Source organism: Salmo salar, chromosome 01 (genome assembly GCF_965601325.2).
Source record: "Salmo salar chromosome 01, fSalSal1, whole genome shotgun sequence".
Lineage (NCBI taxonomy): Eukaryota > Metazoa > Chordata > Actinopteri > Salmoniformes > Salmonidae > Salmo > Salmo salar.
In genome coordinates, this window is record NC_138291.1 from 54,384,414 (window position 1) to 54,402,222 (window position 17,809).

Consider the following 17,809-nt stretch of genomic DNA (forward strand, 5'->3'; position numbering starts at 1 on the left):
AGTTATGATCCGTTTCCCTGAATTGCATTATGAAAGCTTAACACTGTAATATCATATTTTATAACTTAGCTAGTCATGTTGACTGAACAGGCTTTCAAATTATGCCCACCTGACTCAGATTGTGATTTATACTGGGCCGTTTTTGGGTTGCGTAAACTAGTCGTTGTGTGAGAGTGGGGATGCAGGGTTGTGTTCCAAACATAACTACAAGTGTGCTTGCTCTGGTTCCTCAACGGCATTGCTAGGAGAGCTCAACAAAGCACCTTATAGTTGATGACTCTTCTTTGAGTCATTAAAGTGCATTGAAATGACTTAGGAACTGTGCACACTTTAGAGAGGTGTGACCACTTGGAGAGACCTGTTAGTCCTCTCACTCAAAACCTTGTACATTTTTTGTCTTATGTTGCACCTGTCCCACTTTTTCCAGGAATATTCTTATTGTGTTACTGGATATATCCAGAGTATTTTCAGATTTTATTATCAACAAATGCGGCTAAAAGTACACAATGTAAAATTCACATAAAATCAACATATTTATTTATGTTTGGATTGTCTTGTCAGGTGAACTGTTATGTCCTCACCTTTTTGTCTAATAATTTTTCTCAGAACCTCAAAACTGTTCCCTTTCAATTGCTACCATGATTATGCCCATTATTTTCATAAAGTAAACATTTAACTCTAGCTCTCTCTATATAGGCCAATTCCCACCTAAGTGTAAATGGTTACGCCCAGCTGAGGAAAAATGTCAAATTTACAAAAAATGGCATCTATGTATAAAAATGCAAGGTTCATTTAACAGTAAATGCATTTAAACATGTATGCTGTGAATCCCTGAAATCTCTTGTTCTACTTCACCAAGTTATGTTGCCTTATGTTGCCACTGTGTGACTTTGACATGCAGGCATGACTGCTAGCATGTGCTTATACTGTGCCTTCAGAAAGTATTCATACCCCTTGACTTTATTCCACATTTTGTGTTACAGCCTGAATTCAACATGGATTAAATAGATTTTCCCCCTCCATCTACACACAATATCCCATAATGACAAAATGAAAACATGTTTGTAGATTTAAATAAAATGTTATTTATTGAAAATGAAATGCATAAATATTTGATTTACATAAGTATTCACACCCCTGAGTCAATACATGTTAGAATCACCTTTGTCAGCGATTACAGCTGTAAGTCTTTCTGGGTAATTCTTTTAAGAGCTTTCCACAACTGGATTGTGCAGCATTTGCCCATTTGATTATTTTCTAAATTCTTTAAGCTCTGTCAAATTGGTTGTTGATCATTGCTAGACAACCATTTTCAGGTCTTGCCATAGATTTTCAAGTAGATTTAAGTCAAAACTGTAACTCGGCAACTCAGGAACATTCACTGTCTTCTTGGTAAGCAACTCCAGTGTATATTTGGCCTTGTGTTTTAGGTTATTGTCCTGCTGAAAGGTGAATTCATCTCCAAGTATCTGGTGGAAAGCAGACTAAACCAGGTTTTCCTCTAGGATTTTGTCTGTGCTTAGCTCCATTCTGTTATTTTATTTTTTATCCTGGAAAACTCCCCAGGCCTTAACAATTACAAGCATACCCATAACATGATGCAGCCACCACTGTGCTTGAAAATATGGAGATTGGTACTCAGTAATGTGTGTTATTGGATTTGCCCCAAACTTAACACTTTGTAGTCAGGACAAAAAGTTAATTGCTTTGCCACATGTTTTGCAGTATTACTTTAGTCCCTTGTTGCAAACAGGATGCATGTTTTTGGAATATTTTTTATTCTGTACGGGCTTCCTTTTCACTCTGTCAATTAGGTTTGTATAGGGGAGTAGCTACAATGTTGTTGATCCATCCTCTGTTTTCTCCTGTCACAGCCATTAAACTCCATAACTGTTTTAAAGTCACCCTTGGCCTCACGGTGAAATCCCTCTACCGGCAACTGAGTTAGGAAGGACGTCTGTATCTTTGTACTGACTGGGTGTGTTGATACACCATAATTCATAACTTCACCATGCTCAGAGATGTTAAATGTCTGCTTTTTTTTGCAAGGTATTGGAAAACCTCCCTGGTCTTTGGTTGAATCTGTGTTTACTGCTTGACTGAGGGACCTTACAGTTAATTGTATGTGTGGGGTTCATAAATGAGTGGGGTCATACATTTTTTTAAACGACTTATTATGTGACTTGTTAAGCAAATGTTTACTCCTGAACTTATTTAGGGTTGCCATAACGAAGGGATGAATACATATTGACTCAAGACATTTCAGCTTTTCATTTTTAATTAATTTTGAATTTTTTCTAAAAACATAATTCCACTTTCACATTATGGGATATTGTGTGTAGGTGAGTGACACTTTTTTTGGCACTTTAATCAATTTTAAATTCAGGCTGTAACACAACAAAAATGTGGTGAAAAAAGGGGTGTGAATACTTTCTGAAGGCACATTAATATCTTAATTTTACATAAAATATGATCACTTATCTTTTTTTATTATTTTACCTTTATTTAACTAGGCAAGTCAGTTAAGAACAAATTCTTATTTTCAATGACAGCCTAGGAACAATGGGTTAACTGCCTTGTTCAGGGGCAGAATGACAGATTTTTACCTAGGCTACCTGCCGCCCCATCTGAGAAGGTGCACATTTATGTTGTTATTCAACATGTTTTTCAAGAAGAAACAGTTAAACTTTTCTTTCACTTTCAAAATGTGGAGTAGATTGGTAGGGAAAAATCTAATTTAGTCCCTTTTTTAGGTAGAATTTTTAAGGCAAATGTGAAGACTGCAAGGGTTGTGTAGACTTTGACTAGGCAGTGCTAGGGCAGCTTTGCATCTCTCTTCCTCTCTTCATTCCTCTTCTCCTCCATGTCCTTCTCCCTTCTTTCCTCCTTTCTGTTTTTAGGATATACTGTGTAGCAGCGCAGCTCTGCTGTAGGTTTCAGGCATGGTCAGTTGAGACTTGAGACCGCTTCCAGACTGGGAAGGGACTGCTTTCTATGGGAGGATTTTGATGATGAGCTGTGAGAGAGCTTTGCCAGAGTCTGCTTTCCACCCTTCACAGATGGGTCTCACTGATTTTATTCTCTACTAGTCCTGGGCCCATATCCATCAAGGTTCTCAGAGTAGGTCCTGCTCTAGGATCCGTTTTACCTTTCAGAGCATACTAAATACGACAGTGGGGACCTGCTCCTAGATCAGAACTCTTACTCTGAGATGCTTTATGAATACGGGCCAGACCAGTCTGCAGTGTCGTGGTCCGCACCCCTCTCTTGGCGCTGTAAATCTGGAAAGAAACAAGTTCCTGAATCAGGAAACATTAGCCTTGATAAATTGTTACCCTATTAAATCAACAGACGCATAAACTTGAACCATACTTTGAAATGAGTCTCACCTCTTGAAACTTTGTCATCATTTAAACTTTGATTGTCGGAAGCTGAAATGATGGCGGCTATTGATTTGTGAGGGAAGTTTTAGGCTGAATTTTAGTTGGAGAGCCATAGTGGACGCGCTGTGCAAGTCACTGTTTGTTAGGTAAATTGGCCATCGTCGGAAGAGTCTTGGAAGTTTTTGAGTCAAGGTGTGAAATTAGAGTGGCTTGTTTGTGAGGTCATGTGTAGCTGTTTGACACAGTGTTGGCCGTCGCTGAGGGAAAGAGATGTTCATGTCTGAGGTCATTTTGTTGGCTGGAGGACCATGACGTAACCAGACCTGTCGTTTATCTGTAAACACAATTCCTTTACAGTCCAAAACTCTGCCTGGCCGTATGTTTTCCTTTACTCCCTTGGCGCAGTCGGGAGCTCCGCAGTAAAGCTTTATAAATCTCAGGCACGAGCCACTGCAGATCTGTGCTCTCCTCTCCTCCTCCTCTGGTTTACTAAGCCCCTGCACTGCGGAAGGCTTGCCTGCCTGTCTGGCCCCATTCCCCTTCTCAACTGTGCGCTTGCATATTTTCTCTCATGGATTTATTAATAATGGTGGAACTTGCCTCCCACCTAATGTTTACACCAATCCTATGCTTTTAAATCCACCACGGGGGGGGGGGGGGTGACAGTGCGATTGCACATGATGGCACCCATCCTAATAGCGAAGTGTGTGTGTGCCTATTCCGCTTGTTGAATGTGATCCTAACAGTTGCTAAAAGGTGACAGAAGTTAATCCTATACGGTGCTTTGACTCTAACAAGGAAGTGAACACTGTACTCACTGTGAAAGCCAAGAACTGCCTCCTTCATTTAGCGGCTCGGCTAGGCTAGCCCCTTCCCTCAACTGTGTAACCCCTAACTCTGCCAGTCGACCGACCAACCCGTTATTTTCCTTCACCGACGTCTCTTCCCCTATTTCTCTCCTCCATACACGCACCATTCTCTCTCTCTCTCTCTCTGTCGCTCGCGATCTCGCCTCTCTCTCTCCGTCGCTCGCGATCTCGCTCTCTCTCTCTCTCTCTCTCTCTCTCGCACACTCTTGCTCCGGGACAGAACACGCTGTTCCTTTCCCTGACTGTGGCCTGTGGCTGTCGCTGCCGTTTCCGAAGACTGCAGCACGCAGTCTCTCTCTCTCAGTGCTTAAACCACATGATTCCCGACCCGATGACACCCTCTTCATTTAATGTGTTTTTTTTTTCTATTCTGAGTTTATGGACGAGGCACATTGGGCACACCAGCCTGTTTCCATTATCCTGATTGTCTTAGATTTTCCCCATGTTGGGCCCAGGAGGAGTCGGAGTCTTAGTTAACCAATAGCAGAGACACACAGATGGACTAGTCATTTAGTGGTTGTGTTATGGTTGTGGCCTGGGAAATGTGGTTCATTGGTCAGGGTGATTTACTAAGTGAGTGTTTAAGTGTGCAGCCAGGCTGGACTACTGCCAGTTTGCAAATGAACCATTCCACCTGGTGGTGTGTTTACTTTGAAATGTCCACTTACAGGAGAATCATAGGCCTTGTGTCTTGTTTGCAATCCTTTTCCTTAGATGTCTGTCTTCAAGTCATTTTTTCCACAACGTTTTGACACGTCTTGTGATGCCTGAAGTTCCTCCTCCTGTGTTTTTTTTTGTTTTTTTGTCCCCTGCGATGAAATCTGTTAGGGGACTGTGGATCGGTTTCCGTCCGTCCGTACGTTAGTCACACGATATCTCAGACAGCACCGGCACGATTTTGACAAAACTTGGGTGAAGGATGCCATAAAGATCCGGCATTTACAAAATGACACTGATTGGCCCAAGGCGGGAGCTGTAGTAATTAACTGGAATGTGTGAGTCACACTAGGGAGGAAGAGGCAAAGCAAGAGTGATAACTGGGCCAAAATCTGTAGGTGGCGTTTTTTCGGATTTGTTTTGTATGGATGTCAATGAGAGAGTGTCGAATTTGGTTTTGGTTAATTTGGTTAACAAATAATGTAATGGCTTATTTGCTACGTGTGGCTTATTTGCTACGTGTGGCTTATTTGCTACGTGTGGCTTATTTGCTACGTGTGGCTTATTTGCTACGTGTGGCTTATTTGCTACGTGTGGCTTATTTGATCGAATAGAAGTTTCGTAGTGCACTTTATATCAGAGTTGTCCCTGTTGTTCACACTCGTATCTGCCTTCTCATTGGCTAGAATGGTCTGAGTATCAGTCTCTTCAGCTAACATTCCATTCCTTGCCGCTTCCAAAGAGTCTTTTGGCACATGACATGGAGTACAGGAAGTGGATTAGTTAGAGATTGGTACCCAGGCTAACTGCCTTCCATTTTGGAAGACATTTATTTTAGATGTTAGTGGCCACTTGAGTATCTGGCCAGTTTAATGGGTCACACACGATAACGGAAACTTATTACTTACACGGGATATCTCAATTGGCCCAAGCGGTGGCGCTGCATCACTTGTGGGGGACGACATGTTTACTGTTGCCTTGTTTTTAGTCCTCCTGATGTACTGAAAACAGCCTTGTGCTGACATATAGCAGCATTGAATTCTGGTGCCTCCTGTTTTGCTCATGGCGAGTGTGATGCACACGGACTCATCTGTTGTGACGCAGGCAGATGGGGCCAGGGACAGAGAAGGGGGTACTACCCTGGGAGGAACATGTTGTCACTGACGTGTGTGTGTGTGTGTGAGACATCAGAGGCACTAAGTCCCCTTTTGAAGGGCATGGTTGTGCTGGAGAGGTGGACAGCGAGTGCTGGTTGTGAACTCACTGAAGGACCATAGACACACACGCTCCACTCAGGTGTGTGTGTGTGTAATGATGATGATGATTATGACTAAGCACTGCCGGGGCTCAGTGAGAAAGGCTAGAGGACTGGGGAGTGGAAATGCTTGACGTAGCCCTCGTGGTGACATGCATGGACTTGAACATATATACTGTCGTTCCTGTATACGTTCTTTGATACACATACACACACACACCTTCATTTGCACAGACTCTCTCTCACACATACACACTCCGCAGCAGCAGTCCCTTTGAGGAATGTCTGAGAGTAAAACGTGACAGTTGCACATCTCTCTGTCCCCCTAGTTGCCACTCCATTCCTCGGCCAGGCGCTCTGTGTCCCGCATATATACGCCTAAAAGCAGTAGCCCCTTCACAGTCAGCTGACACCAGAAAGCGCACGCAGTGGCAGGAGGCGCCTCTGGCAGCCTTCTGCACCATAAATGTACGTCCTGTCTGCGTGTGGGCCCGGCCTCCCTCCCTCCCTCCACTCTGCTGCCTGCTCTGCTTTATGGCTCAGGTTCCCACATCACGTCCCTGGTGGCTCCACAGTTTTGCTCACATGACCACGGCCCTCTAGTTAAGGATACGTCAACTCATGTGCTTCAGAGGTGGAGATACATGCTACTTGTATGGCTCTGGTCGGTGCTAGCCTATTAGTTGCTGCAAATGTACTCTGTTCCACTGAATGGAATACCCCTGTGATACTTTGTCTACCATACATGTGTCATCATTGTCTTGTTCCGTTGTGTTTTCTCATGATCTTTTGTTCACTCTGTTCACACAATTGATACTGTATTGTTTCCATATCATATGCTAATACCAGAAGAATAGTTGGACACAGCTATGAGACTGCTACTCGTGTGAAGCTAGCTGACTCCCGTACTCTCAATTACGGAATAGGCATGACCCTAGTTAACTTCCCAACTCTCCCTAACTGACAGAATGGCCTTGACCCTAGGCCAACTCTCGCCTCTCCTCCCTTTTCAATATTAGATTATTTAACAATGCACACTGACAAGCCCTCTCCTCCCTTTCTCTCTGTATCTCTCTCTGCCGCAAAGCCAGACCTCATCATCCCACAGGAGCAAATCTTTGAGCACCGTAACTTTTCCAAAATGATTTGGAGAGTATTAGATTACATTTTGCACGGTACTTTTCTTTTTCGTACTGAAACTGAACAGACTTGATTTGAGCTTTTAGGCTGAAAGGTACTGCATTCCATGGTTCAGGTTTAGACAGTACACAGTGTACTCACTGTGAGCGGGATATATATATTTTTTCTTTAGTCTAAAAACTCTTCTCTCTCTTCTCCCAGGCTATGCCTTCTTGCTGTTCCAAGAGGAGACCTCTGTCCAGGCCCTGATTGACGCCTGCATCGAGGAGGACGGGAAGCTTTACCTTTGTGTCTCCAGCCCCACTATCAAGGACAAACCAGTCAGTGAATGCAGCAGTACTGTACTGTACTGTAATACCCTTTTCACACTTCTAAACCGAGACAAGCCGACCTGTACTGGTCCAGTCTGGTTCTACATTCACCATAGTTGCTCTAACTGGGCTTGGAAGGAAATTAAGCAAGGCAGTTTGGTTCCGGTTGGGTGTAAGTGTGGATTTCTCGTCAGACACATGACTTAATTAATGATGTATTTCTTTTTTTTCCCAGGTCCAAATCCGCCCCTGGAACCTGAGTGACAGTGACTTTGTGATGGATGGCTCCCAACCGCTGGACCCCCGCAAGACTATATTTGTGGGGGGCGTGCCCCGGCCTCTACGTGCAGGTAGGGGATTGGTCAAAACGGATGTAGATCAGTGGATAGGTTGGTGGATGTTCTGTGTAAGATCGACTGGCGTAGACTGTGGTCTCTACAGGCTGTAATCAAAAATACAGTTTTGCCAGTGAGAAGGCGATCCACGTTGTTTCCAGGCAGTTCGCTAACTGGTGGTCATGTAAAGTATTCAAGCAAGGCCCATTAGGTGGTTCAGTGTTTCTGTGCTTGGGACCAACATCACTGACTGGCTGTCTGCTATGTGACCTAGTTATATCAACAGTCAAAGGCGACTACTGTAATGCACACTCACGGGACAATGTTATTGGCAAAGAATGTTATTCAAGTCGCATCATTCGGTTTGTCTCATAAAAAATATGAATTTCCACTTTTTTCCTACAGTTTCATTAGAGAAACTAGAGGCATGCAGTCATAACATTCTCTCTCTCTCTCTCTCTCTCTCTCTCTCTCTCTCTCTCTCTCTCACACATACTCTCTCTCTCTCACACATACTCTCTCTCTCTCTCACATCCTCTCTCTCCTCTCTCTCTCTCTCTCTCTCTCTCTCTCTCTCTCTCACACATACTCTCTCTCTCTCACATCCTCTCTCTCTCTCTCTCTCTCTCTCTCTCTCTCTCTCTCTCTCTCTCTCACATCCTCTCTCTCTCTCACATCCTCTCTCTCTCTCTCTCTCTCTCTCTCTCTCTCTAGTGGAACTAGCTATGATCATGGACAGGCTGTATGGGGGTGTGTGCTACGCCGGCATTGACACTGACCCGGAGCTCAAGTACCCCAAGGGGGCGGGCCGTGTGGCCTTCTCCAATCAGCAGAGCTACATCGCCGCCATCAGCGCCCGATTTGTTCAGTTGCAGCACAACGACATTGACAAACGGGTGAGTGAGAACAAACACTGTATTCAGAATGTCTGTCTCCGTAGCAATAGTGCTCCAGGAGTTGCCCTAAAAGTTGGATAACAAGGGAGATATCTTTATCAGATGAAGAATGACTGGGTTGTGTCCGTTAGGGCGCGCAGCAGAAAAGGTTTTGCAACAGGGAACAAAAAGGAGTGTTTCTCATTGGACAAGTCCAGGTAGTCCCTCCCTGTTTGTCAGTTTTCTTCCGTTTGGTGCCGAATGAACACGACCCTAGTGTAACCTCCCAGTAGGGCCTAGTGTAGACTCTTATTTTATTATTTAACTAGGCAAGTCCGTTAAGAACCAATTGTTATTTACAATGACTGCCTACCCCCGGCCAAACCCGGACGACGCTGGGCCAATTGTGTGCCGCCCTATGAGACTCCCAATCACGGCCGGATGTGACGCAGCCTGGATTCAAACCAGGGACTGTAGTGACGCCTCTAGCACTGAGATGCGGTGCCTTAGACCGCTGCGCCGTTCGGGAGCCCAATGGCGTGCTGCTGTGTATCTGAACTCTTTAACTCTCCTTAAGACCCTTTACATAAGAGCTGTCATTATATGCTGGTATCCAACCGACAGTTCGGCGTAGCCTACAATACAGGGAGTCCCGGTTAGGTCTGTGGAATAGAGTTGGCTGTGTAATCACCCTGGCCTTTGGCTGCTGGAGGGCTGACCGATATTTGAAGTCCCAGACGTGGGGAAGGTTTAATTATAGGACTTCCTTATACATGAATATTCACTTTAGCCGTGGCCGGGTTATTTTGAGCGAGCTAGCCCTATAGAGCATGGCCTATTGTGACCAACCAAGACTGGTCGTCTGCCAGCCCAGAGAGGCTCGTCTCAGTGGTGGCTGCTCGTTCCACACTCCCTCTGTGTCTTCATTCAGACTACTGCCCTGGGATGTCTCTACTGTCTGACCCAGGGCCGTATTCACAGTGTCCAACAGTAGGAGTGCTGATCTAGGATCAGGACCGCCCTCCCCCTCTCTCCATAGCCATTATTACTTCAAATGTAAAACTGATCCTAGATCAGCACCCCTAACGCTGAGGCGCTTTTTGAATATGGGCCCAGACCACTAGACCTAGCTGCCACTAACAAGGCACGTAATGGCCTATAGATGAGATCGCTGCACTGCAAACCCTCATTATCAGCCATAGAGATTTGGTATGAGAGAAATCTCTTCTCCAGATCCCTATATTTGGCTGAGGCCAAGGAAAGCCTGGCTGGGGGGGGGGTACATCGTTGGAGGCTCTACCCAGAGAAGCCTCGCTGCCTGCCTTCCCCTCCAAAAGGTTTGGTCAACCACCACCGCGTCACACCCAGGTTCTCTCAGGGTTCGTTAATGTTCGTTGTTGTGGTTGAGGCCTAAAGCCTTAGTTCACTAGTGTCCATCCACAACACTTTTGTTTGCACGTTTTATTTCTGTTCCGTCTGGCAACACAATCATTCCGTTAACTGTAAATGGCCTCTTGGTATTGTCTTAGTGATATGTCAGAATGGTTCAATTACTGTACCTCAGAACGGCTTCATTGTTGTACTCACTGAGGTGATACTGGTATGTATTCATTAGGGCACACCATAGCAAAACATTTTGCAACGGAAACCAAAAACAAGCGCTGTTGGACACGCTCAGGTACCCTTTTTCAGTCCGTTTCCTACCGTTTGGTGCCAAATGAAAATGAGCCTGGTTGCCAGTCTGTTTCTGGCTTTGGCCATTGCTAATCGTTGTCTTACCAGGGCTGGGGGTTTATAGAAAAGCCTTCATTACACTGTCAGGCTGTAGGGGAGGGATCGCTGTATGTAACCAGGGCCTGCTCACACACTGTGTCATCTCCATGGAGACACAGATTGGATCGTCTGTCCCTCAGCAACGGTCAACTGACTCCAATTCTCTCTCGTGTGTGTGTGTGTGTGTGTGTGTGTGTGTGTGTGTGTAGAAGTATACCTGCTTCAGTGAATAAAGAGTACCAGGCAGTGGCCTGAGAATGTTGTGCAACACTTGGACACATGAGTCATTTTGGCTCTTAAAATATTCACCACATCTGCTTTTACAGTGTCTTACCCATAGAGAGGAAAATAGGAACGACTAGAGACAGAAACGGATTTGAGAAGTTGATATTTTTAGCCTTTAGGATATCACAGTTGACATTTAAACGGGCAAATAATACATGAACAGAAATATACTTTTCAGAACTCAGGAGCTAACAGCAATGTCTTGCACTTGGTCAGACATTTAGCATAAAGCATATAAGACTCTGTTTACATTCCGACAATAGAGATTCAAGTTTGAGTCCAATCTACACCTCGTGCCAAGAAGATAATAAGCCAGTGTCTCCTTTCTCTGACCTTCCTTCAGGTGGAGGTGAAGCCGTACGTCCTGGACGATCAGATGTGTGACGAGTGCCAGGGGGCGCGCTGTGGGGGGAAGTTTGCCCCCTTCTTCTGTGCCAACGTCACCTGCCTGCAGTACTACTGTGAGTACTGCTGGGCCAGTATCCACTCCCGGGCGGGCCGAGAGTTCCACAAGCCACTGGTGAAGGAGGGGGGCGACCGCCCTCGACACGTGTCCTTCCGCTGGAGCTGAGGGGGTCGAAATAAGCCCTGCCCCGCCCCCGACAGCCCCTCAACCCCCTTAACCGGGACAGCGCTACACCCCCCCCCCCCCCCCCCCCGCTCTGCACCCCCTCAACATCAGTGAAGAGGATAACTACAAATACATGGGTCTTTCTTTTTCAAACTACACCGCTTGATTACGAACTCATTGTCCAGTGTACCCTTATGATGACAATAGGGTGAGAAAAAAAAATGAATTGCAAAAGTCTATCTGCTTAGAATTTGCACTTTGGCTCAAAACTCACTAAACACACATGGGATGTTAGCAAAAACCATGTGTTCAAGTCCCCTGTTCCATGACTTGGTGGGTCAGAGTCTCCTGATTATACAGTTACAGTACATATATATTTAAAAAGTATATATATATATTTTTGTTTTAAATATATCTATCTAACATATAAAGATAATTAAATTCTATGGGAAAGGAGCATGCACTTATTTAAAAAAAGGTTTTAGGATATCGCCCCTTTATATTACCAAAGGCAAAAATGAAATCCATGCATTCAGAAAAACGAAATAGGTGGCATAAGATGTAGCAAGACTAAACAATTATCCAGTAGTCTGGGCCATAGAAGCCCAGATGTAAAAAATCGAATAAAAACATGGCTATATTTGCTCTCCATTTTGACTCTGAAAATAGTCAAATGAATACCTCATAAGACGCAATCAGATTTTGTTTTGCTTTTGATTTTGTAGGTCTTTCTTTTTTTTAGGACTTTATTTTCTAGAGTTATGTTGATGTAATGCTGCAATAGCTTTTGCTGCTGAATAGTACTTTATTCAGGCTAGGGTGTTATAACTATGATGGCACCTGGTGTTAAGGATGATGACAGGCTATCATAGGGAGAGGGGCATCCCTTATGATGCCTAGTATGATGTGGGGTAAAGGGGGGGGGGGGGGGGCTCGCCCCTAACTGCATGTTCTTTTCAATCAGGTTGCTGCATGCAATAGAATTTCAGTCTCATGTCTACTATTCAATTCTGCCCATGTTTGCACAACACCAATATAGATGTACGTACAACTAGCATGAAACTGGACTCAACAGGGAAGACAGACTGGTAAAAGAATCTAACACCCCCAGTGAGAAGTTAACAGCCACAGGGGCAGTATGAGCAGACTGCTCCTGCACAAGGTGGCTAACATAACCAGTTGACGAAACCTTAATATTAATCCTGAATCCAAGTAGATGTAGGATATATCATTTAAAACTGTCTATGATAGGTGAAGTACTTTTTTTTTTGCAGTGATTGTTAATATAATTGTGCAATTTTTAAAAAATTCCGTACGTAGTTGGGTCTGAGTATGCCTATAGAACTGTGATTTCGCTTTAAGTGTTGTTAACGTCCGACATAGAAGTCCTGTGAAACTTCATGAACTAGTGTATGCACACATGTATATACGTTCTCTCGTACACACACACACACACACACACACACAGATGGTTCTCTTTCTCTTAAACGTACATACATGTACATATACAGACCTAGTACGCACACGAACTTTGACCCAAATACACAGAACATATGACACGCAGACTAAAGTGAGCTTGAATCTGAGAAACACAGAACTGCTGTCTGTACTGTTGACAGGGTCACGTCCCCCCCCCCCCAAAAAAACCAAAGAGCTCACATATGTTTGACGTAAACCACCAACACATACGGAGACCACAGATGATACTGTGCGAAGCATCAAGCGCTGTGCCTGTGGGTTTAAAGGTGCAAGTTAGAAACATTTGTACTGTTGTGGTGACAAGGCATACGAGACAGTGATGAGAAGACAGACAGAACATTGAAGCTACTGGAGACTTGTGGTTTAGTAAACTTGAGCTCCTTCTCAGCCTGCACATAAAGTTCTCTGGCTACGGGGTTGTAATAACATTGCCAGAACATTGTGTGCTAGCTGGGATTTACCATATTTATCCAGATTTTCCTGCAAAGCTTGAAGTAGAATAATGACCTGCTAAAATGGTGGATTTTTTTTATTTTTTATTTTTTATCAAAAGGCTACGGTATTGGGTGCAGATGAATAGGATGGGTGGGGTGGGAGGTATTGGGAGCAGTTGAATAGGATGGGTGGGGTGGGAGGTATTGGGTGCAGTTGAATAGGATGGGTGGGGTGGGAGGTATTGGGTAGTTATAAATGCAGGACAAATAAACAAAGTATTGGCTGCTGGGGTTGGTTTGGGTTTGAGCGGTGGAGTTTGGGGCTAAGTTACACTGGTTTTTAGCAGTTTTGTGGACAATCCAGTCTGGATCCTACAACATTGCAAGTTGATGTGTCGTCTCCTTTTCTGTGTGTTGCGATTGTCCCGTGCTGGCACCCCGCCGTCCTCTCTCGGTTGTAGTCGCAAAACGGTTTGCTTTAGGACAAACCATTTTGTTTGTTTGTTGTAAAAGTAAACTAATCTAAACCGAAGATACTTTTTTATTGATAGAAATGTCTACAACAACAAAAAGAGGCAAACCATGAGTAATAATAAGTCTCCCTATTTAAGTGAATTCTGGGTGTTTTTGTGAGATGTCTTTCCCCCGCCCACATGGGTTTTCTATGTTTGTTCCTTCTCTATAATAGACGTGTTATGCACTACTCTTTGTATCTGGACAGTTTAACAGTCAGCAATTGTTTTTGTTGGGAGAGAAAAAAAAAGGTGTGCTTTCTGACTGACATGATCTTTTGCAATACCTCAATTTTGAAATATATTAGGAGAGAAATTGATATTTTCTAAGTAGGTTTATTCAAATAAAAAAATATATATTAATTTAATTCTGCCAGAGATGATTTAACAGGTGGTTGATTTTATTTTTGTCATGCTTATTTGCTTTTATTTTAAATTTTATTTTTTGAAAAAAAATAAACAACTGAAGGAGCTAGAGCTTTATAACTTTAATATAATGACGTAGTTAGCTGAAGTACAGAGTCTACCTTATTACAGAGGAGGATAGAGTGAGTTTCCCACTGGTCTTATACCCGTGGAAGCACGGCGTCACCAAGACAAACATAACATGAGTGGTAGTGTTCCAAGGAAAACATTAGTCCTAAAAAAAAAAATGTTGTTCAATATAAATAAAAGTCTATCAGGTGAACTGAAGATACTTCCCTTATTTTGTATATTTATAATCAGTCATTTACTATGCTGACCAGAATTGTGAAAGAGATCTTCTGTTCATGTTATTTTTTAAGAACTTTTTTATGTTTCCTAAAAGTATGTGTTTCATTTTGTTTTGTAAAAGCAACACCCTGATTTTGTTAGCCTGAGATTGTTTAAAAAAAGAGACTTTAAGCAGATGAGGTGGAGAGAAAGGAATGTTCTTTTTTTATTATTACTAAGAGATACAAGTGTTTCAACTGTAACTTGTTCGAAAGCCCCCAAGGTGCATCAATTGACTGGTAGCCTTCTATTCACGCAAGACTTGAATTAGTCCCATTTTTTTAAGGCTAAGAACCTCGATTCTTTGTTGTAATGTGCAATACTGTTTGTACTGTTTGTAAAAAAAAAAAATAAGAAAAAAGAAAAAGAGGCTAATCTTTATTGCAGATTTATTTTCATTGCAAGCATTGTGATTCACTAAAATCATTTTCTACTGTGTATTTACCTACTCTACATGCTAGTACCTTCCAGTAGTAATGTAGCCTTTGTACTGAGAAATTTTTCATTATTTTTTAGAGATTTTTGCTAAAAAAGAAAATAATTTAAACATTTACGTATTTTTATTTCGTATTTTCTTTACAGACTTATTTCTCAACCATTAATAGTTATTTCTGGGGGAGACTTTCATATCTGGTCAATGTCATTAATATTATTTTATATTTTTACTTGGAATAAATTCATTTTATGATGCTAATTCTTTAAAAAAAAAAGTTACTTTTTTCATTTGTTCACTTTATTTTATTTTTGGAAGCTGAAAAACCTTTGTAATATTGTTACTTAAGTGTGTAGATTTTTGAAATGCAAAGCTTAATGTGTTAACTCGCTGATGTTGCTTACATTAGTGTGACGATGATTTAAGGAGAGAGAAAAAAAACTATGACGGTTGGTATTGTTAAGTGATTGGCAATGTAAAACAAATGAACGGGCAATAAAATAAAAAGGCAGAACGTGGTATGTTGTGATGTTGTGGAAGCTGGACAATGCTACTTACCAATCCTACTGCTTCTGCTACTACCCCATCTTGTATAGTCAATAACATTGTATGGCCAAGCTGTCACAACACTTCCACTGAAGTGAATCACATTAATACCTTTAAAACGTTAGTCATGTTACATGACCCTCCCTTTAGTTTCAGATGGTGGGTAAACCCCTGTAGGAACTTAGTGTCTATGTGCACCAGTGAGATTGTATTTAAGAATGAATGTAAATGTTAAGATCAACTGTATAATTAAGTGGAGGGTGTGACTTGTTGGAATTTATTCACAATAATAGGAGGAGTCATACATCTAAATCTTTGACATGTTTTCTTTCTGTCCTCAAACCACCTAGATTTCTTTAGTCACAGTTTAGTGTGTATTAACTGGCCTTAGATTTAAATTTGAGCCAAGATACACTTTAACAGTATGTGGTGCGTTCTTCGGGGATGGCATTAAGCTGATTTTTGCTCCATATGAAGTGTTGTGACATCACTTCCTGTACTATAGTATTGTCATCAATAAGTGAAAAAAAAACACCAATGCAAATGCTGGTCTGAGAATGTTATTTCTGGCTTGCCTTTTCTACCAGTTTGTACAGGTGGTGTTATACTAATTAACTTAATCTCGTACTAACCCAGTGCTTTCTCCCAAGGGTCAGTATTAGTCATACCACCAAGTATTTATTATTACATTTTATTTATTTGTTAAGCAAATACTATACCCTGACAATATTAAACAACTATGTGCAACTGAAAGGGACAGTTTGGCTAAGATGGAAATCATGTGTGGTGGAGGAAATTTCATATAATCCTATAGAAATATACCTATTTCATATAACACTAGATTTGGATAGTATATTCACTTATGCTTCATGGATGTTCTCTCAGTAGGCCCTTCATTTTGTGATCTAAAAAAAAAATATTAACTTGCTCAAAAGTTTCTCAGACAAAATCACTACTTTTAAAAGTGAAGTGTTCATTAATTTTTCAAAGTATTACTTATTTTTTGTTTGATTACTGGTTCTATCTTGACGAGGCTTTGAAATTGTTGACTTGGACCTATGCTTGTCTGAATTTGCAGTATAACTGTAATTTAAAAAACATGGCGCTCTATGCTGCTAATGCTTACTACTACTGCTTCAAGTTTGTAGTTCCCACCTTTTCCCTTTTCTGTACTAATAACAAGCAAGTCTTATTAAATATAGTTGTATGACGCTGTGAAATATTGTCGTCTTTTGCATGGCCTCCTTTTCTACCTCTCTCTCATCCCTTGTTCTACCTGGAGTAAGGTGCTTGACTGGTGTGACTGGAATGGAAAAATGTGAAGTGTGAAAACAAATCTCAAAAGAACTGAAATACATTTAAGACTGTTACATTACGGGTTACTGAAGCAATGTAGGTTTATCAGTTTTACTTAATCATCCCTCTCCTTTAAGTCGTAGGGGTTTAGCAGCATTTTGAATTTGCATGCAAGTTAAACTTTGCGGCAAAGACTACAATCGTTAAGTCTAAGCTTTTTCCCAAAAGCATTGTTACTAAAGTTGTACTTCAGACCACTCGTTGTTCGATGCTTTTTTTGCTCTTCACTTTATACACCAAGATCTTCGCTATATGTAGTCAATCTGTCTCTCTAGTCTTGTTTATACCTGGCACTAAGGGAAAGTTTAGAATTTGATTGTGCAAACATTTCAGAAATGCATCTAACCTGTCCACTGCGTTGGGATTGTGAACATCTTTATCTAAGACTCATTGATGACATAAAATCATTGACAGGATAATTATGATTTAACTGGCGTCACTGTCCAGGTCTGTCTACACTTGTAAGATATCCAGACAATTTGTGCTTGACTGCCTCTGGAGGTCGGCAGAAAAATCTGATTACAATTGGATCACAAATGTGGGCACAATTTGAACGTGTACAAGACCAGGACAAAAGGAGGCATGTTAGGACCAGTACAAGGTGTACCTGTGTAATAATCATGCAGTTTAATCAGCTTCTTGATATGCCACTAGTCACGTGGATGGATTATCTTGGCAAAGGAGAAATGCTCACTTACAGGGATGTGCACAAAATTCATGAGAAAAGATGTGTGTATGGATTTGGGGAAACCTTTCATTTCAGCTCATGAAACCAACATTTGACATGTTGCATTTATATTTTGGTTCAGTGTAATTTGTGTTCTTCCTAACAGAGGGGTGTA

General features: G+C 42.1%; 1 protein-coding gene across 6 annotated transcripts in view; it reads left to right on the top strand.

The window, feature by feature from the left end:
- cpeb3 (cytoplasmic polyadenylation element binding protein 3) overlaps positions 1–16,821 on the top strand; it is a 77,860-nt gene extending 61,039 nt beyond the window's left edge. For all 6 annotated transcript variants that reach the window (XM_014199958.3, XM_014199966.3, XM_014200004.3 and 3 more), the window contains 4 exons: positions 7,506–7,624; positions 7,851–7,965; positions 8,665–8,846; positions 11,227–16,821. In XM_014199958.3, coding sequence (XP_014055433.1) covers positions 7,506–7,624; positions 7,851–7,965; positions 8,665–8,846; positions 11,227–11,454 — 644 coding nt within the window. In that variant the 3' untranslated portion in view covers positions 11,455–16,821. The remainder of the gene's footprint in view (positions 1–7,505; positions 7,625–7,850; positions 7,966–8,664; positions 8,847–11,226) is intronic.
- Positions 16,822–17,809: the final 988 nt, after the last annotated feature.